We start from the raw sequence: 21,854 nt of genomic DNA, 5'->3' as shown, positions 1-21,854 counted from the left end.
GTGCTTTCTCTCATATAATGAAATTAAATTATGACTTCTAACTTTAAGAAAAAAAAGAGTACTGGACATATGCACTGTAAAATTTTTTCCCTAAAGAAGAATCTTCTGTCTCATTCTGCTGATTTAGTTCAGTGATGTGAAGCAGCTTTTGAACTAGAACTGGTCCTGCATAGGTTTAAACTTGCATTCAGTTTAATACAGGTCATATTTACTTCTCTGATGATGAGTTTTTCGGCATGTCGTCTCTTGTTTTCTACTTTTTTACAGTCCTGGTTGTGGAAAACAGAACCTGAAGAATCAAGAAGTTTCAGTGCAGATGCAGCAGGAAAGGTCAAACGTGGAGGGTTTTTTTCCTTCACTTTAAGTCATTGTTAGTGGTTTGATAAATCTTTGTTTTGCATTCAATATGCAAAAAAACCAAAACATTACAACTTATAACTACTCACAATTACTTATGTTAGCTTTATTAAGTTTAATATCTTCAGTGATACTGTTATTTAACATTTGATCTAAAAACCAAACTATACATATATATAAAATCTCTTCAGATCTGATGTCAGTTCCCCATTTAAAATGTAAAATGATTTATTTTATACATTTTCCCTTGTGCGAAAAGTAAAAAATAAAAATATTTCTACATGTACACTGATACACACAAGATTCGTTGTTTCATTGGGACAAAGTGGAATTTGGGATTTCACCAGAGACGGCCAGACATGATCAAACATCAGTTATTCCCTCCTCTGCGGATGTTAGAGCAAATCGACAGTGCAGACATCGAATATTAAAAGGTTTATTAACACAATTTGCAACATAAAAATGTTTTCAACTAGAAACTATACAGAACAATAAGTTTAAAAGGGAAAATGCAGCACCAATGTTCTGCAGAATACTTACATTGTTCCGTAAAGGCAGCAGCTTTGTAAAACCAGTTATCAGTTATTTACACTGCATCACAGTCTTGAATAGGAAACCAGACAGAATTCAGGGAGTGGTTATGATTCCCAGAAGCCCCGCTGGTTCCATCACGAAGCATTTTTACAGCCAAAGAGTCACTGCCAGCTAAAGAGCAAACTTGTTGCGGATGATCTCGCCACCTTCCACCTCCACCTGCTCGTAAAGCCACTTCCTGTCGCAGCGGCACTCCACCCCGCACTTGCGCGAGCCGCACTCGGTGCAGGGGTAGAAGCAGCCCATGCAGTCCACGTCCAGACAGTCGCACATGTCCGTGTTGTTGGAGAGCAGTCGGCCTTTGCCGTCGTACACTCTGCTCTTGGCTCCGATGGCCTGCCTGCGCGATCCAGAAGGAAAAAATAACTCATGTCAATGTGTGATCTGTTCTCTCTCACGCAACCGTCTGTGTTTTCTCCCCAGGGGGATTTTTTTAAGTACTTTCTCGCTCTTATTTACCTCTGACATTACTAATGTCAACTGATCACAGCTACACATAAAACATCTCTGTGAAAATCTACATCCAGGCTGTTGGCATCTACTGTACCACAGTCTGGCAATGACTGTTATTATTATTCTGAGGCACTCGGAGTTTTGTTTTTCACTTCGTAATGAAACCAAGGTCAAATTTAGTTTCAGATTTGAATAACAACCCAGAAGCCTAAAGAGAAAAACAACACTATTTCTTTCAAATTTCCAGAACAAAACAATCAAACATCAGATCCACTTTGTGTCAGTGTGTCCGTGAGATAAGAGCTTTTTTTTTGTGATCTGACAATAAGTCTTACAAACTGGTTCTGAACAAGCAATGTCTCATTCTGCTATAAAATTAAAAAAAAACACATTCTGGCTTGTTTGTATTTCCTTAAACCAGTCACAATCACAGTTTGGCGCTAAGCAGAGGCTTAAGTAGCGGTGACAAGGGGTAGACCAATTATTGGTGCCGCTATTCACCATTTTTATGGTTATCGTACCGGGCACTTTTAAGCCAATTTGCCAATAAGATAATTTCATAAATATCATAAAATGCACTACTTTGTCTCTGGTGCAGCTGCAGTCACGACTCTCTGGACTTTAGCAATGTCACCGTCCATGTTTGTCTGTTCAACTTCATAATAATGCTGCTGATAGCTCCCTGCACTTTTGTGTTAAGGTCATGTTGAAAGGTTCTGTGAATTCAGGCATTTCAATAAAGTTTTGTGTTAAGAGTTTGTATTCTAAATTTGGACACTTTTTTTTTTACTGCAGACAAATGTCGGTTTCAAATATCGGTTATCGGCCTCTTACATTAGTAATAATCGATATCGGCCCGGAAAAAGCCAAATCGGTTGCCCCTAGCGGTCACACACACACACACACACACACACACACACACACACACACACACACACACACACACACACACACACACACACACACACACACACACACACACACACACACACACACACACACACACACACACACACACACACAGTGTCTCACCTGTCAGACATTTGTTTTCCTCCACGGCCACCTCGTCCACCCTGGAACAAAATAAACAGGCACATTTTACGCTGAAGTAAATGATCCCTACATTAAGTTATCTACATTCTAAAGTTAGAATCTGCTTTCACCATAACTACCATCAACTGTTATTAATACTTTTGTAATTAAGTAAGGTCAGTTAATTCATAGAGCACTTATCACAGGTAAGAGTCACAAACAGGGAGATAAAAAAGTTAAAAACAGAGTTGCACAATACAAACATGTAAAAGCAGAAGAAAGACACATAATCCCGAAAAGTCCAGAATAAGACAGTGCTGATCCTTTACAAAGGAAAGCCAAGGTTTTAAACAAATTTTTGCAGGTCTGTCACATTCAATTAGCTGATATGATAATATAATATTCATAAGGTGACACATAGTAGTGACAGTAGGATCACAGATCTCACCCTCATTCCGCCTCTCCTTTCCCTGCGTTGATTGGCGGCTTCTCTCACTCGGTCTCTGTCCGCTTGTGTTCCCACTTGAGTCACCACGTTGGTCTCCTTCGGCGGCACCGTTCGTTTACGAAGTTCAATCTGGGGAAATTTTCACAGTTGTCTAACACACACCGACTTGTTTTGAACACAAACTGTCCTCAGAGAAGCATGTGGAGTTTTCTCTCCTCTCTTTAATTTTATTTTTCGGGTTTAGTGATGCAGACAAACAGTTTTCGAAGCAAACAGGGTTTTTTTAAGAGAGGGCACGATTTTGAGGGGGAAAAAAATCTTTGACGTGAAATAAAGAAATTCTCCAAATGAAAGGCCGTGCTCTTTGAATAAAGACAGGAAAGAAACCCCGTCAGAGGAATTACTCTGTAGGATTCTGTGGGCCCGCACCTTTGATGAATCCTGTCCCTGGGGGAAAAGGGTGGGTACAGCGTCCTCGCGCAGGAACTGTTTGCCGTTGTAGTCCCTGAAGCAGTCGGTCCTGAAATGCTCCGAGCAGAGGCAGGTGTTGGCCGTCGGGATGAAGTTTTTCATCCCCAGACTGTGCACCCATTTGCTGGAGAGTTGAGGCTTGCTGAGCGGGAACCTGAGACACAGAAGAGGAGGTTTGGACTTTGGACCCAGGCTGCAGGATACGTGATTTCAATGAGTCACCTCAAAGTCATGAGTTTCAAATTTGAGTTTCCTCAAATTTCATGACTCACCTCAAATTTCCCACCCAGAAGATTTGCTTTGTTTAAAGGAAACGCAATTATTCAGACTTGTGTGCCTTAATATGTATTAACATTGGCATCAGCTGGATAAAACTGATATAAATAGCACTTGAGATGTCTTCGTTTTTGTAAAATTGTGTGTGTGTGCGTGTGTGGGGGGGGTCTTAACGCCTGGGTTGCCATATATTAATTTTTTGCGATCTGCCTCGGATCATTGTCCTGTTGTGGAAGAATCCAGACTTGTGCCGCTCCGGTTCTTGACTGACTGCTGCACACTCGTGTCCAGACTTTGTCGACTGTGGTCAAATTTATTCTTTCCCTCCATTTGTGACACACTCGCCTTATCCAGTGAGAGGGGACTAGGTTATGGTTCAGCAAACAAATACGAGTAAAATACAACAACAACAACAGCAACAGAAAGATGCAACACCAAGTCAATGTATGACGTCATATTGTGGATAAATGGAGGGTAATAGGTTAATGATAGCCACGAATGTATGTTAACGTTAGCTTTATTAATGTTTTCTAAAGTCCATAGGAAGAGTTTTATGCAACGTTCAAACACCCAGTGGCAAAAAAAGAGGAGATATCTTCTATTAAAACAAAGTTTTTCGAGTCTCTTTCTGTCTTACGCGAAGCTTCGGGCGCCTTCGGCACAAACGGTGAAAACGTACCTGTAAAATCGTATTTCCGACCCTTTAACGAACTTGTTGTTGCACCCCGTAGCCGCACAGATGACGGGCATGGTGGCCTCTTTTGTAGCGACGCCAAGGTAATTCAGAAAACTGCTGTAAACGCACCGGAAGAAGCACAAAACACCTGCGTTTAATGGTTCTTATTGTTTTGTTTGGGGTTTTTTTTTTTTGACGACTTCTTCTACGGCGGAAACAAAATGTATATCCGCTTCAACTTCCTGTTCTGCCCCGGAAGCGTCTGCCCTCTAGCGGCGGCTCAGATAATCTCATTCAGAATTGCCAGGAATTAATATACATATGCATATCCCTATACAGTTGATCACAGATACAAAGCAATAAAAAGCATTAGTATTATATAGATTTCACACTCTGGGCAACAAATATTAAAAACGAAAATTATTCTGTTATATTTTCCTGTACAGATTAAAAAGAAAAATGATTAAGAGGTTTGCTAGCACACAGTGGATGAGAGTGCATTTACTCAAATTTCACTAATTTTATGAGACTTTGCACGTCATGCTGCTTTTGCTGTGGGAAATGTTTTGCTTTTATTCCCCACTCCATGTATTTCACAGCTGTGTTCCTTAGTTATACTAATGTTTTATGTTCAAAACATTAATTATAGATTATGTACTTAATACATTGTTAGATAGATATTCGTATTAGACTGCACTGGTTATAGGTATATTATAATAACAATCAGAAGAAGAAGAATAAGAATAAACTTTATTCATATAGCACCTTTCAAATTACTTACTACTGAGTACTTTTCTAGGTAAAAAAAAACAGGTTTAAAGGCAAACGTTAGTGAAACAATTAGACAGCATAAAGACAGAAGTAATGAAATGAAAATTTTGAAAATAATACATATATATATATATTAAAGCCCAACCGATATGGATTTTTGGGGGCCAATACCGATATTTGGGAGTACATCATACCGATACCAGATACATCTAACGATATTTTTTAAATCTGTTAAAGATGTTTTGAGGCTTGATATTTTAGTTTCACCATGAACTTTATCATAAATAACTATTAATTGAGACATTTATTTGACATGAAATGTAAAACATAAATGCACATTCAAAGGCTCAAATCAGCTGGCCGATTTAATCGGCCGATACCGACGTCTGTGAAAGGCGAATATCGGCCGATAAATTAATATAACATAGCCCTTAAATGTGGGGTGGGGGCCCGTCTGCCTGTCAGACCGCCCTCAGGGCAGAGCAGTGCTCCTCCTCTCGGCCGCTTCCTGCCGGAGTCGGACCGAGCGACCGACCGACCCCGGGGCCGCTGGATCACATGACAGAAGCAGTAAGCTGGCTACTAGCCTCGCGGGCTAACACGCTAGCTCCGGTTGTCAGAGCCGCTGTCAACACGAGCCACGGACGGACTGACGGACGGACGTAGCCCGCCCGGACTAAAAACTACTTCACAAAAAAAACAAAACCTCACGTAAGTCTCTGACAAGTCAACCAACTTTGTCTTTTTCTCTTTAAATACGCGCTCGTGGTTTGTTAGCTGAGCTAGCCGAGCCGAGCCGAGTCGAGCCGAGCCGAGCCGAAGTTGTTAATAAAGAAAAGAAGGGAGTTCCTGTCGAGTTGTGTTTTGTAGCTAACGCTAACAACATCGACACATTGAACACGAAGCTACATCTTCACCTCAACTCTGTGTTCTATCATTTGTTCGACGGCGGAACCTCCACGCTGGGCGACATTCCACCGGCTCGACCCGTCCAGCTAGCCGGGTGTTTGCTGCGCGTTTCGTCCCTGCAGGCGAACCGGCTCCAGTTGCCGACTAACTCGAATGGGCTGAAATGTCTGCGGTCGGAAGATCGAGTGTCCGCCTCAGCCTCCGAACGTGTGTCGAGTCGGTGGGCGCTGCTCGTGTGTCGGTGTCAACAAGGCTAACACGGTTGCGAAATGACGCGATTCGCCTGTGGACGACCGCCCAGCTAACAAGGAGGCTAATACAAGGCTGCGACTCGTCTTTGTTTCTGAAACATCCCTACATCTTCATGTAATCATCGCGACTGTCGCTGGACACGCCAACAGGTGTGCGGTGCCAACAAGTGATCGTCCGCCAGAAAAAAAACAACCCGATTTCCGTCCTGTCGGGCAGGTCACACACCGTTGTGTGGCTCGTGTCACGGCCCATTTGAAGGTATTGCAACAGGTGACAACTGGGTGATAATGTAGGACAGAGCAGGTAAAACAATGCAGTTGCAATCATTTCTTTATTGCATACATAACCATAGCATAACACAATCATCATGTTAATATCCATCCATCGTCTACCGCTTAATCCACTTACGGGTCCCGGGGGCCTGGAGCCAATCCCAGCTGACATTGGGCGAGAGGCGACAGGTCGCCAGCCTATCACAGGGCCACATACAGAGACAAACAACCATTCACTCTCACATTCACTCCTAGAGTCAATTTAGAGTCTCCAATGAACCTGACTCCATTCTGCATGTCTTTGGACTGTGGGAGGAAGAGAGAACCCACGCATACGCGGGGAGAACATGCAAACTCCTCACAGAAAGGCCCCGGTTGGTTTGAACTGGGATTCCAACCCAGGACCTTCTTGCTGTGAGGCGAAAGGGCCACTAACCACTACACCACCGTGCAGCGTGTATTAATATTAGACATGCAAACCTTAAAAAACAATAGGATCGTATTTCCTGTGAGCAAACCACATCTGATTGTGCTTATAAACGGCAAACGATTGTCATTATTCGCTTACAGGAAACGTTAAAGTTTTTGTACAAAGACCTATCTTTGATATTACTACGGACATGAAGTTGTGTGTGTATGTGCCCGTTACGAGAGTTTGGATCCAGATAGAATCAGGTTGTGGCGGACGATCACTTTCGGCCTGGTCCACCCACACAGGTGTTCCTCTCTCGTGCTGAATGTGTCAGCGATGGATGACTTCCATCTTCCTTGTTTCAAAAAAAAAAGGAAGATGGAAGTCTTCTAGTCAGAAGAAGTGAAAACACTGGGTGGGTCTGCAGGGGCCTCGAAGCACAGCACTTCTTCTTCCTCTTCTAAATTCCATCAGTGTTATATTCTCATTGTTTCTGGGAACTGTCATTTTGGAAGCCTGTAAAAAACTGACTCTTTGCTTTCACACCAACTTGTTGCTGAGCGCTGTGTTTCGGTTTTCTGACGGTTGCATCCGTTGGTCCTCTGGGACTTTGAGAAAGGGACATTTCCCACCCGCTCGTGCTGCTCATACCCGTATTCGTACACTGATGTTGGAGGCAGTGACCCCCCCACAACATGTCCTCTGACGGTAACTGTCGTATTGCAGCAGAAACAATGTTGCTTTCCCCCCTTTCGAACAGGAATTTTTGTTCTTCGTTGACATGTTTGGTCTTCACCTGAGATTCAGGGGTGGAACTAAAATTTAAAAATAGGAGTTTTGTAGGGAAAATACAAACTTGCACACATTTGCTCATGCTATTAACTATATCGATATAGATCGATATATCTTAAACAGTAACTTCAGTCCTCCATAGAAGTCTGTGTATAGTATGAATCCGTAATTTTACTTCTTTCTCATGCACTATTGCTATTTCACTAAAATCCAACCTGGATCCTCTTGTATTAGTTTCATCCCCTGTCATTGTTAATGATTGATAAAAAAAAAAAAATGTTTGGGGGGGCGCTGAATGATTTGGAACCTTTTTCGGCTCCTGGCAGGATTTCAGCCGAATGCCAGAAAAAGTTTGGGATTCAGTCGTCTCTCACTCCTCACATCAAATTTTTTATGCATTTTCCAAGTAAAAGTAAAAAAAAAATTCAACTGAAGAAAAGAACAAGATGAGCAGCAACAACAACAAACTTTGGCAACTATTCTCATTTGAGGAGCTGGAACCAGTGAAATCTATATCGATTTTGCCTAGAAAAAAAAGTAAATGAGTAATTGTTTCCGATTATAATATAATTGATTTGTTGAGTAATTGCTCCAGCGGCAGCAGTTGCTTAATAATCCTGCATTTGTAGTTATACAGCAGGTTATCTAATAAACAGTCTAATTCTGAGAGCCAGCAAGATTTTGTCCTGGCATTACAAATCTAGTTGAATTATAAAATTGTTTATCATGTAGCAAACTGATATTTGACATGTGTACAACAAGACCTCGTCCTGTCTTTTAAACTTAGATGCTTCAATTTCACATTGACTCGTGTAGAAGGTTATAGTGACTAAACCAGGTCCATTGTGAGTGTGTGGGCCTTTTTGTTCGCATGCTGAGCGAGTAGATTGTATTGGCTGGACAGGACATACCACTACTTGGTTTTATTCTGTGCCTACTAGTTGATTTTTATTTATTTATTTATTTTTGGTGGCTGTTTTCGCTTCCAGCCGTCTTTGACAACACGGACGTGGACAAAGGTGACTGACTGATAAGACGCAGGGGACATTGGACTGGAACAGAGGGATCAGGGTGGGGATGACATAAGGTCACAGGGAGAGAAGAAAGGTTTTTACAACCAGCGTCTGTGAATTTACTTCATAAAACATGAAAGCTTTTTGATTAGCTGCCTGAGAAATGGAGGTCGGAGCTCGTCTTTAACTAATATATATATAAAAAAGGGAGCACTCTGATCTGCAATGCTGAAATGAAGTGTTTGACATATTGATTCATGTTGGTTTCTCAATATGTAAATATATTAAGCTTGAGCCTCTTTCTCAGCTAAATGATGCGTTCAATGTAGATATAATACAGATTTTGTGTTTGTGATTTGTCTCTCCGTGTCGCTGTGAGAGAGGCTTTGTGGTGGTGGTGACGGTCCGTGCACCACAATAATGTCTCTATTTTAAACGAGCTGGAGAGAAGATGGGGTCGTCTCTGGTATGAGGCAGTTTTTAGTCAAACGGGCTGCTGGAATACTCAACGTGAAAAAAAAAAAAAAGCTGGGGAGTTAGGAGCCATGCAAATGACCAATAGTAACCTCCTGTGTTTCCTCTTTCACCCCCCTCTCCTCCCTCCCTCTCTCTCTGTTTTCCCTCCCGTGTCCCATAGGGCATTTTAGCAAAAGCGAGTCATCTTCCTTTCTACCCGCCTCCGTTCAAGATATCAAGACATTAAACTTCCACCCACTTAAGTCACGGTGGTTTTGGGCAATCGAGTCTCCTCGAGGGGGGAGAAAAAAAAGCCCTTCTCCGCCAGCGCAGGGATATTGACACGCTGAGCTCGTGGACTCACTCCCATGGGCGAGATGGATCGGCCGTAAATAAGACATCGACTTCAGAGGTAAGATCCAGAGTCACAGCTTCATTAGAGCTTCGTATCAAAATGTTTGTCCTTCTGGTTTTTTTATTGACTGACGTTATCTGGAGCAAGAACTTTTTGTCATCTGAGTTGTTTATGAAGAAAAGTTTATATAACTTAGTTTTAGTCATACTTAACCTAGTTTTAGAGTGATGTTATCCAACATCAAGTGAACACAGGAAAAAAAAATAAAAAATCTAAGAAACTTTATGCCAACTAGTGTTTCCTTCATTACGACCTCCTGTGTGGGAGCTCATCCGTTCTCTCTACCTCTGTCAGGGAGGTTATGTTTTCACCTCTGTCTCTCTGTTCAAAAAATGACTGAACTGATTTGCATCAAACCTGGAGGAGGGACGGGCATCGACCGGCGAAGAAACTTTTACATTTAGGCTCAGGTGTTGTTAAGCGAGCAGATTCACGGCTTTTTAACATTGAGGCCCTTTTTTTCAATATTTTCATTGATTTCTCAAGAAATTATATTAGAACCCGGATGCAGGAAAACAAATGTGTGGCGTTGACATCTACGAGTTTGTAGAATTCCTTTCTATTTTATTACCAGGGCGAGACAGACACGTGTAGGATCGTTTGGCGTTGTCGAAGAAATACGAGCTACTGTGTCCCGTTGTCGTTTACCTTTGTGGTTAGAAGAAAATCCTTGTGGCTTGAAAAATGACTGCCGTCACCGCCGTAGCTGTTTGATTTGCTAGTTTTTATTTTTATTTGTGTCAACATAGTCTGACCACAGTTATGCAAATTGAAACCTACCAGGTTCACAGAAATCCAGTTGCGCAGTCAAAAATACCTTTTGTAATTTTTGTTAGAAACACTTTAATAAGCTCAGTGGTTAAATTTATGTTCATGGTGGTGGCCTGGGGAATCACAGGACCTGCATTTTTTTTCAACATTGCTTCCAGAGCCGACAGTCGCAATATGTTAGCTGAGTGCTAGATGGTAATTATACAATGTTTTTTTTTAATATTCATCCTCCAACTCTGTCAAACGCACACGTATAACATAAAACAAATGGCACTATCGGCAAACGACCTCAATTCAGTCATTTTCAATATATATTTTTTTATAATTTTAAAATGATTCATGGCGAACAGTGTTTTTTGATATGTTCAGCTAAACTAAATGAACGCATTCTTCGCCTGCAGTAGTTCAGCTCTACTTTGAATATAACAGGGTTCAGTATAGATGGAATGACGTTGAAACCTGAGACGGCAGACGTTTGTGGGTTTAAACTGTATTGAATAAAGTTCCAGTTGAACCAGTCGAGGCAGATGGCTGCTCGCCCTAATTCTGGTTCTGCGAGAGGTTTCTTTTTTATTCTCACCACTGCTCATGTGTTAACGGGAACTCTTTCTTTCTCTCTATAATACCGTTAAGTCTCAACTACTTACATTTTAAAGCAAAGGGCCTTGAGATAATGTAAGTTGTGATCTAAGTCTACAAAGAGAATTGAATTTTAATATCTGGTTGCGTTAGAGCATTTTTTTGCAACGTCACTAATTGGTGAGCAGGCAATTTGGCAATGAATCAAATTTTCGGCAAAATATTAATATGACAAAAAAAATTGTATCAGCCTCAAAATTTTAAGTTACAGTTAAAGAGGATTTTAATCAGATCCTCCCCTCTTCATGTGATAAAAAATGGATTTAAGAAAAGTGCAATGTTTTGATGTCTCACCCAATGTCACTAAAACAAAATAACAGAAATCTGTACTTTTAACAACCCGGTCTTCCTCCTTGCAGGACGGTTAAAAATAGCCAGAAATCATGCATGTGTGTGTGCGTGCTTGTCTGCTGAATCAGTTTTCTGAAATGCGTCCACATGTGGCACATGACAAACTTTCATTTCTGCTTTTACATCAAGTTGGTTTTCCTGGTCATGCGTGGTTTATTTTTTGTCGCCGGCGTCTGAGTTGATTACAAGACTTTTCATATTTGAGATCTTTCTAAGAACGGCGATATCCATTCCAATGTCCTCAAAGTCTTTTATTGGGTGGACACTATTCAGGAGCTGTAGTGTCCTGGTTCTGTCACTGGTGGTTGCCAACACCTAGTGTCTATGTATCTTCAATGTAAATAGAGTAGAGGAGGAGGGAGGACGAGGGGTCAGTATTGGTCTGGACTTGTAATATTGGCACCATAATCATGTTTGTATTTCACAGGTAACACGTTGATTTCGTAATGACAAGCTGCTGTGCAGAAGATGTCCACGCTGTCTGTGACTGATATCCCAGATGTTGGTCATGGTGAGAGGATATCCTTCTACAAAGAATGAAATTCTCTAGAGACAAACATGTTTGTTATCTTCTTCTGTCTTCTGGGATTGATTATCTAGACTGCTCTTTATTAGAGATGTTCCTAGTTCTAGTAATATCACTGTTGTTTGGCCTGGTTCAGGTTAAACCCTTTAAAAAAAAAACGACACACACAGAGAATGAATGCCATAGAATGTCTTTGGTTTGACAGTCGGAACTGAAAAAGAACACAAATAAATAAATCTAGTATTAAATAACATTTACTTCCTTTAAAAAGCTGTTAAAGTGCAGCCACAGCTCATAGAAATAAAAGACCTTTAAAGTTTTAAGCAGTACACTAACAGCATCAAAAAACTTCTAAACTAAATAAATCAAGGGATTAATAACAATTCCTCTATAAACTGTCAATGTGCTACAGTTACAAGCTACAGTTTAGAAAAATAAAATGCCATCAGTCTTTCACAGTAACAGTTTAAAACAATCTGACTAATTTACTTGTGGGACTTGCAAGTGTGAATTTCCAGGAAAAGAAAATTGCAGTTTTTTATCTCGGTGAAACCACTTTAAAGACGAAGTATCGGATTGGTAGACAAACCGACGTCCGACCGGGCAATTGCGGTATAATTGGAGACATCGGATCATCTCTAGTCTTTATAAAGTATGAACTATTATTTTGTCTCCTTGAAAAAAGTTCTCTTGATGTATAATAAAATCAAAAGGGGAAATCTGCTCAATCATCTTTCCTGAAACGCATTCGTACGTGACTCCTTAAATTTGTACTGCCTCAAACAAAGCAACGGTTTCATCCAGGCCTGCAACTTACGATTATTTTCATTATCGATTAATCTGTCGATTATTTTCAGGATTAAGCGATTAGTTGTTTGGTCCATAAAATGGTGGAAAATGTCGATTGTGTTTCCCAAAACCCCAAGAGGATGTTTTGCTTTTCCACACACCAAAGATATTCAGTTTATTCTCACAGAGGAGGGGAAAAAAACAGAAAATATTCACATTTAAGAAGCTGAAATCAGCGAATTGGCTTTTTTTTTCTCATAAAAATTACGTGAACCGATTAATTGATTATCAAAATAGCCCGATTCATTTAGGAGTCGGTTACTAATCGATTAACTGATGCAATTGTAGTTTCAGCAGAAACTAAAATGATGTGTTCCTGTTGTGTAAAGTACCAACTTACATTTTATTTTGGACAAAATAACAAAGACGAGTGAAAAACAAAGTGTAGGTAATGTAATATTGAAATGGTACGAGGTGGTTGGCTGATTGCTTTTCCCCCCAATGTGCTCGTGTCTCCTCCGTCAGATGAGAGTAAGGTGTTTGAAAGGGCCTCTGAGCTGCAGCTGGACTGCATGGTTGAGGAGAACGGCGGAGGCGCCGCAGTGAAGCGCGACGCCCCGCTGTCGCTGGCTGACCTCTCCCAGCCCGATGACCTCCACGCCCCCCCTCTCAACGAGATGAGCAGCCCTCTGCCGGTGGAGCTGAGCGACATCAAGCTGGATCCGGCTGCAGCGGACACACCTGCCAGCATAGGTGAGAGTCAAGTTTTAAATTCTACACTTCAACTTTATTTGTTTCAGGGTTCCTACACAGTCTGGAAAAAGTGGAATTAGATCTTTCTTTTTTTTTTGTACTTTCCAGGTCTGGGTGTGTATGGAAAAATATTTGTGTTTCCAGGCTGAAGTCTAAACAGACCTGAATCCAAAGATTTTTAAAAACTAACGATCCATCTCAATCTCTCTAGTCTGGTGAATCATTTTCCCACGGTCAGGGATAAACATCGCCATAGCGACACACGCTCTCTACTTCTGTTGTTTCCCCTGTTGATGATGAATTACACATTCATCCACCTTAATCACTGACTTTAAATATCAATCTTTTAATATGAGAATCAGTCCTAGAACAAGGTAACGTCGGAATTGGAAGTATCAATATTTCAATGTCGATCCGCACATGCACGTCACGATCGACTTCCTGGAGAAGCCCTGACTTACTGTGTATGAAGTGCAACATGATAGCAAACACAGTCAGAATGTAATATGATTTATTGACATAATAATATTTACTTATATCTACTGATAAGAAGGAAATTTAACCCTGTTGTTTCTCTCTAGAACTGACATGAAATTTGATACTATGTTATATTAAATGTTAAATTAAAAAAAAAATGAATTAGTCACATGTCATTCATAGATTAAGTGTCTCATTGTGAATCAGTAAATGGTGCCATTTAATCACTACCATCATCCAATCGTTGCATTTCCATTGTCACTATTCTGAAAAGTGTGGTTAAATTGAGTCTAAAAGACTATTATGACGTCCATTTTTTATTTTGTCTATTTGATAACCGATTTTTTAATTATTTACTTATTTATAATTTTGGTCAAGATGCAGTGAAATGGTGATTGCAGCATTTTATCAAAGTGTATTTTCTAGCATACTCAATCATCACCTTATGTAACAGTTATAAAAAAAATTCCCCCCTAAGCCGTGTTGCCATATTTTAATGACGGCATGAGCTCGGGCATGATCTTTTTTTTTTTTTTGGCTGCAGAACAAGGTTTTCTTCCTCCACTCTACATTTCAATTTTTCAGTTTGTGATTTTCCATCACATCTACAACCTAATACAGTGCCACCTGTTAGCCCATGTGCACTAACGGTGGAGAACAAAAAAAAAAGTAATGCAGTCCAACTACAGCCCTGAATATTACGGTAGCACCGTTAATCTGCATATCTAACAAATCATCTGAGAAAACAGATTTTTTTTCTTTCTTGTATTAGATTGTTCATGTGCTCATGGAGCAATGGTCTTCATTCACTAAACTGAAAGTGTTCAATGTACTGAATATGGTTTATCACCTCATTCTATGCGTGTATAGATGGTCAGCCGGTGAAGAGGAAGAAGGGGCCTGCGCCGAAGATGCTGGGCAACGAGGTGTGCAGCGTGTGTGGCGACAAGGCCTCTGGTTTCCACTACAACGTGTTGAGCTGCGAAGGCTGCAAGGGCTTCTTCCGACGCAGCGTCATCAAGAGTGCCCAGTACTCCTGCAAGAACAACGGCCGCTGCGAGATGGACATGTACATGCGCCGCAAGTGCCAGCAGTGTCGCCTGCGCAAGTGTCGGGAGGCGGGGATGCTGGAGCAGTGTGAGTGTCTCTATGAAAAAGTTCATTGTGTTATGTTGGTTTGCAGCCAGAGCGATGATTATTGAGAACGAAATTGATCCTGTTAACTCGGGGGGTTTGCGCTTTAGTGACGAATGTGCGCGTCCTCTTTGCCCCGGCAGGTGTGCTCTCGGAGGAGCAAATCAGATTAAAGAAGATGAAGAAGCAGCACGAGGAGGAGACGGCCCGCACGTCCACGGTGGTCACGCCCACACCTCCGGCGGAGGCGGCCGCACTGGAGCCTCAGCAGCAGGAGATGATCGAGAAGCTGGTGTCCATGCAGAAGCAATGCAACAAGAGGTCGTTCCTCGACCGGCCCAAAGTGACGGTAAGGGAACGCGTCAAGAGGACAGATGTGTTGGGTTTTGATTATGGCTCATAGTATTATAACCATATAGAATATTATTATTCCGCTTTTTCCTGCCCTCACCCACCTGCTGCTGAAGTAAAGTGAAGATAATGCTAAAGGAATCAAAGATGAATACCTTCAAACTGTGGTGCTGTTTGTGGGAGCAACAATTAACTGTGACAGTAAAATTAGCTTCACTCAAGGATTAAGTAGCTGCATTTGTATAGGTGTACGGTGTGGGGGGCTGGTATCCTGCCACCACATGGCAGGTTTAAGCAAAAATATAGCTGCAATTGAGACAAAGTGTAGTTACTGTGTGACTGCTGATTTGTGCATCTGTTGTCAGTCTCTGTAACAACCCTGCATGATTTGAATCTTAGTTTAGCCTAGATTATGCTGTGGCTGCTGCCTTGAAAACACAGAGAAATCTTCACTTCGTGCTAACCAAGTTTTACATTTGCTTGTGTGTGACTCTCTCAATGTCTGTGTGTGTATGTGTGTGCGCGCGCGTCCGACAGCCATGGCCACAGAGTCAGGACCTGCAGAACCGAGAGGTGCGTCAGCAGCGGTTCGCCCACTTCACGGAGCTCGCGATCATGTCGGTGCAGGAGATTGTGGATTTCGCTAAGCAGCTTCCTGGTTTCCTTGAGCTCACACGGGAGGATCAGATCGCTCTGCTGAAGACGTCCACCATTGAGGTTTGTCGTGATTCAGATAGCGATGCACCCACGTTTTTTTCCGTTCCACATACCGATACAGATACCTGTTACCTGGACTCTTGGGTCTCGGCCCAGTCGCAAACCAGTGTTTAATTCATTCAGTTGTATGTCTTCAGTGTGGAAAAGAATGGGGTTGTTCTTTTAGGTGTAAGTTAACATTATAATTGTAAAACTTGTTACTTGTAAAAATGTTACAAATACACATATTTCATACACCATCTAATTTTGCTGTATTGTTATTTATTATTGTCCTGTAGTAGAAGTAGTAAACTTGTCGCAGCAAGCTTGAAATGCCTCAAAACTATTATGTAGATTACCTTTTCTTTTTAAACCATGTTAAAAAAAAAAAACTGGTATAATTTAATTAATAGTAATTGCAGCGCACAGAAATGTATAAAATAATTATTTTGAATGTCAATTTGGCTGTATATTAATATTCCTTTCACCAGAATCATTTGTCTTCCTCAGATTATGCTGCTGGAGACTTCGCGTCGTTACAATCCTGCTATCGACAGCATTACATTTCTGAAGGATTTCAGTTATAATAAGGAGGATTTCGCCAAAGCAGGTGCAGTTTTCATATTTCTACCCAACAAGTGTTTTTGGAAGATATGAATATTAGGTATCCCTCAAGCTGATTGCCTTTTTTAAATATGCAATAAAAAGTTTTTTTTAAAGTATTTGCAGCGATAACCATTTTTGTATCTAATGTTTTTTTTTCCCATCACTTAAGCCTAAAGTGAAACTATTGCAACAGTAAGACAGTGACAAAGTTTTAAATATATAATATAGAGGTCCTGTATCCTTTTGTGACAAAATGTGAATGTTTGATATTCAATTCATATTGCATGAATTTTTTTACGTGTATTCTACTCTGTAAGAAAACCCGTAAGCCCACAGTGTATCACTGCTCCTTTCTCTTCTTCTAAATGTCTCTTTTCTTTTTCTTTTCCCCCGTTCCTCTCTCAACATTCTCTTCCTCAGGGCTTCAGTTTGAGTTCATCAACCCCATCTTTGAGTTCTCGAAAGGAATGAACGACTTGCATTTGGACGAGGCTGAATATGCTCTGCTCATCGCAATCAACATCTTCTCTGCAGGTCAGAATTCATAAACTACATAATTTGCAATGAATCTTCCGGGGCTCAAATAAAAAATGCACTTGGGCTGTTTATAGTCGCATATTTAGAATTTTTCAGAAAACATAAATAATCTGTAATCTGTTCCCTAAACCTTCAGATCGGCCCAACGTGCAGGATCATGATCTGGTGGAGCGGCTGCAGCAGCCGTACGTGGACGCGCTGCGCTCCTACATCATGATTAAGAGACCACATGTGAGTGCCGAGTGGTTTTTACATAACCGCTTTTCCTTGTGACCGGCAGCATGTCGGCATACCGTGTGTGTGTGTGTGCTGTCATCACATCGAGCACATTGGGTCATGGCTGAGGTTACATTTTTCTCTGTTCTGACTCAGGGGGAGTCAAGTTTGCAAAGTCGAGTCGTGTGGCAGCTGAGAGAGGCCATGTGGAGAAAGGATTTTAACTGTAATGCAGCTGGCACCAGGAAATCCTTCTTTAAAAAAAACAGAGTCAATTACAAACAGGGCAACAGATCAACATTAGTCATTCCTACACAGATGTTGTGGATGTGTTCTCCTCTGCTTTTTTACCTTAATACTTTTTAAATATTTCCCCCCCTCAGGATCACTTGATGTTCCCCCGCATGCTGATGAAGCTGGTGAGCCTCCGCACACTAAGCAGCGTCCACTCAGAGCAGGTCTTCGCCCTCCGCCTCCAGGACAAGAAGCTTCCCCCGCTGCTCTCGGAAATCTGGGACGTCAACGAGTGACCACAAAACCTGCAACCCGCTCCGTGACTTTTTTTACGAAGCCCGAGATGGGGACGTGGCACCCGGCCGGAACGCCGACTCCTTCCTGCGCACCTGGACAGGGACTGGTTTTAAGGTGTCGAGATAAAAAAAAAAAAAATTGCAGCCCGCGGAGCGTCACGGCCATTTCGCTCTCGAGACGGACAGCTCAACGGTTTCATGTTCATAAGGAGAAACGTGAACACCTAGTTTTCTTTCAGCCTTTTTTGTTGTTCTTCCTTTTTGTGTAGATGCTGACATGATTATGGCAATATTTGAACACCAGCATCAGGCTCCCGAGCCACTTCTCTCTGATTTGATATTTGTTTTAAAGTTGATTTCAATCTCCTAGTGCAGTTGTGCACTCGCCCTCTGACAATTTTTAGATGAGTTGAGAGCAGGTTGTTCATTTTCAATAGGTGGAAGCAGATACACGGTTGTTCTTAAGCAAGATTCACATCTGCTGTTCACTTTATTCAAACGGTAGGTGCATCGTGATGTGGCAACAAACAGTTTGTTTGAAAAATTTAACGTTTTGGCGTAGTCGCTCAGGTAAAGTCAATGTGAAGTAGACCTCTAGGAATTGGTGGCTTCTTTGATTTTTATTAGATTACTTAAGTGTTCTTAAGTAATAAAAGTGCATAAGGGACCCTTTTGGTCATTGATAGATGGCCCATAAAAAAATTTCATGTAAATTGTATATTTATTTTGAGTACACACACACACGAAGAGTATCCACACGATTGTACAATCACATACTAACGCACAAGAAAGTTAAACTCAGACTGTGCCCTCATTTACAGGTTTTTTTTTTTTACACAGAGCACTGATACCTTGAAAAAGGTGGTGCTAAAGTGTCTTCAAATTCAATGTAAAGATGAAGTGTTGGTTAAAAAGGAAGTCGTCTGCTTTTCCGTGATCCTCCGTTCTGGTGAATTAAAAACCCCCTTCACAAAGTTCTCATAAATCAAAATTTAAAAAAAGTTTTTAATCAACGCCCAATTCATCGCTGAGATGCACTTTCATTAATTTCATCACAAAACTTAAACGTTATTTTCACATTTTGATGTGTGATCACTATCACTGGCATTTAAAGGGCGTGACAAATGTGTAAGCAACGCATAGTGTGAACAGGATTCAGAGAATTTCGCAGCCTTTTTATTTTTGATAATATATGAATGATACTGAAGTAGAAAGAAAAAGAAAAAAAAGTGTGACTGAGTATACATTAGAAAACTAACTTTATTCAAAAGGTCTACCATAGTCTGAGTATCCTCCTCGCACAGGTGCTCGATACAAACAGCTTTAACTGGTCAGATTTTGGAAAGCTTTGCAAAAAAAAAAGCACCAAAATCTTTTATCGACATGGAGTACAGCAGGAAACGAATAGAAACATTCTTGAGTTATGATGAATGATGTAACTGCCTGCAGAGATCTATGTGTTTATATTTTTTTCCTGTGCAGTGTAAACTTGAAGTGCAGCGTGACGGTGTCGGCGTAAATGCACAGTTGTGACGTTTATTCTCACGTCGTGTCGAGAGGAATGAAAACTGGAAAACAAATTATCCGTTTGCATCAGTTTTTTAATTTTATTTTTTAATAACAGTGATTTCATTAGCTGTCTTGTCTACAGGTCATTTACAGGCGTCTCCATCAGAATTCCATAAGCACAGATGTAAAATCCACAATCGCTCAATCTGTCTGAACACAAACCATTTTTCAACCATTTCACCTTTTCATGAGGTTAAACCAGTCACAATCAGAGACTGTACATTTGAAACTATAGATTTTGATGAATAAATTTGCGTTTGACAGATAAAATGAAAACATTGAGTCTTCGCTTTAGCACAGAAGTACAGATACACAGGACTCGGTCAGGTACAAGTGATGTCACCAATCCAGATCAAATTAGAAGTTTTTGATTTGAATTGATCTTGTCTGATTATCCACCTGGTGATTGGTGAATTTAATTCAAAACTTGGGTTGTCTTTTCTTCTCTTTTTTTTTTTTTAAACCAACATGTCTGTATTACATTATATTTGTTCCAATTATTGACTCCCTAAATGGTCAAATCATTTTTTTTGGTTTTTAATAGTCCGTTTTCACAGCCAATATTTCGGCTTGTCGCAGCAAAAGAAGCGCAGCTACTAACAACATTACCAATGATATATCATTAATCCATACCTTCTACATCTGCGCTTTCCCACTGCGACGCGTTGAAATATCTTTACTTGTAAAGGATCTATCGTTTTGTATCCCTGTCCACTGCACAAGAGAGGGGTGTGTCTCTCTTAACGGATCAAGGGAATGCTACAGGACCTACTAATACAACTCTAATAACGCCGAAAGCATAATATTTGTGAGAAAATGTCTATTCTACCCATCTGTGATATAAACAATTGATCTTTTTTTAAAAATTTGATTGATAAAAGAAATAATGTCCAGTTGAACTGCGGACCATAATTCCCTTTTGCCCGCCTGGTGCATCACATCTGTCTCTGTGAACACTGGTTGACTTTATCTCTTGCACCATAAGATGAAAGATTGTAAACAGTAGCTTTGAAAAACAAAAAGCTGCCGTTAAGTCTTTTTTTTTTTTTTCTGGACTCCAGTTCTACAAGACAACATGAGTTTCATTCCCACACGTGTGCACCGCTACATAAACAAAAATTCCGGCGTTAAAATCAAAAACTTGATGCCGGTAAAAACTCAAACACTCGAGTATAATAGAATAAACTTCCTGAGGCCGGAACACGAGATGACAAAAGTCAACGGTCTCCTGGCGATTTCTGACCACGTATTGTATTAAGCCGTTTGCCTTCCCACTCAGAATTTGAGAACATGTTTTTTTGTTGTCATTGATTTTCTTACCCCCCCCCCCCCCCCCCCCCCCCCCCCACATTGTATTAATGTTTTGGATTTGTTTTTGACAGATGGATTCATATTAAAAGAAGCCAACTAAGCGTCCGCGGCATTGAGAAACCATCCAAGCTATTTGATTTGATTTGATTGTCGGTTGTGCAAAACTTCATTTTGGTTCCGTTTGAAATGAAATGTGAACTTTGCATTTTGGTTTGGCCACAGACTTCACACCATTAAGTATCCTTTGTAATATTGGGGTAAAAATTTCCCACCATGCTTTAATGAACCCCGCCAGGTCAACTGACAGATATCATTTCATTCAACTTAAATTTTCTTGGTGTGCTGAACTCTGATCAAATGAGCAGAAGGCATTAGTTGTCTGCTCTTAAATCTTTGTGGGGGTTTTTTTTTGGTGTACATGTCATGTTAATGCTGTAGGTAATTTTACTGTATATACTGTAATTGACATCTGATCTTGTTTAATTCCTGTCCTCGAAGGGTGACGCTGTAAACAATATTGATATGTAGAAATGCAAACCTATTTTAATACTTGTAACTCCTGAAGACCTTCTGTTTTGTATGTACAGTATAAATTAAAGCTATGCTGTAGTGCAATGATGTTTGGAACCACAATCACTTGTTTGCCGGGCAGTCAGACTTTACATTTTTTGTGCTCAGGGACTTGATTTGGGTGCAGACAAGACCTTTGTCCAAGTTGTTGTTTTATAAGCTACATAAAAAGGCCTAGAATATATGATTTTCCTCGACCTACATCATGAGTTAGCGCAGAATGAATGCGAGTTTGTTGGGATGTAGCCCCAAAACATATTTATGGGGTAGAAAATGAATTCTGCCAATTTTCCTAATGTTTTCAATATAAGGGGTAGAAGTTGAGACCAAAAACTCCTCTGGAAAATGAGTGAGTAGAGCCATTTTCTCATAGACGTCTATAATATAATAAAATAAACTTTTGCAAACAGGAGTCGCCCTCTGCTGCTC

At 40.7% G+C, this 21,854-nt stretch overlaps 2 protein-coding genes across 4 annotated transcripts; one reads left to right on the top strand and one right to left on the bottom strand.

Moving 5' to 3' along the window:
- Positions 1-779: 779 nt before the first annotated feature.
- Positions 780-6,368, bottom strand: LOC118302038 (ADP-ribosylation factor-like 14 effector protein). Of its 3 annotated transcripts, none has more exons than XM_035627822.2 (6): positions 6,346-6,368; positions 4,311-4,424; positions 3,314-3,509; positions 2,885-3,013; positions 2,437-2,477; positions 780-1,291 (listed from the first exon to the last, which is right to left on the bottom strand). In XM_035627822.2, exons 1-6 carry the CDS (start codon positions 6,351-6,353, stop codon positions 1,063-1,065), a joined length of 717 nt encoding a protein of 238 aa, XP_035483715.1. In that variant the 5' UTR covers positions 6,354-6,368; the 3' UTR covers positions 780-1,062. The 3 variants fall into 3 exon arrangements, with proteins under 3 accessions (XP_035483715.1, XP_035483716.1, XP_035483717.1); XM_035627823.2 differs by lacking the exon at positions 6,346-6,368 and adding an exon at positions 5,996-6,293; XM_035627824.2 differs by lacking the exon at positions 6,346-6,368 and adding an exon at positions 6,034-6,293.
- On the top strand, positions 5,580-21,470 carry nr1h3 (nuclear receptor subfamily 1, group H, member 3). Its single transcript, XM_035627821.2, has 11 exons — positions 5,580-5,789; positions 9,366-9,596; positions 11,788-11,871; positions 13,201-13,428; positions 14,776-15,042; positions 15,183-15,388; positions 15,928-16,107; positions 16,597-16,696; positions 17,113-17,226; positions 17,366-17,460; positions 17,829-21,470. Exons 3-11 carry the CDS (start codon positions 11,829-11,831, stop codon positions 17,973-17,975), a joined length of 1,380 nt encoding a protein of 459 aa, XP_035483714.2. The 5' UTR covers positions 5,580-5,789; positions 9,366-9,596; positions 11,788-11,828; the 3' UTR covers positions 17,976-21,470.
- Positions 21,471-21,854: the final 384 nt, after the last annotated feature.

This window comes from Scophthalmus maximus, chromosome 4 (genome assembly GCF_022379125.1).
Source record: "Scophthalmus maximus strain ysfricsl-2021 chromosome 4, ASM2237912v1, whole genome shotgun sequence".
NCBI lineage: Eukaryota > Metazoa > Chordata > Actinopteri > Pleuronectiformes > Scophthalmidae > Scophthalmus > Scophthalmus maximus.
The sequence above is the reverse complement of the archived record's forward strand: the minus strand, read 5'-3'. Positions and strand labels throughout refer to the sequence as shown.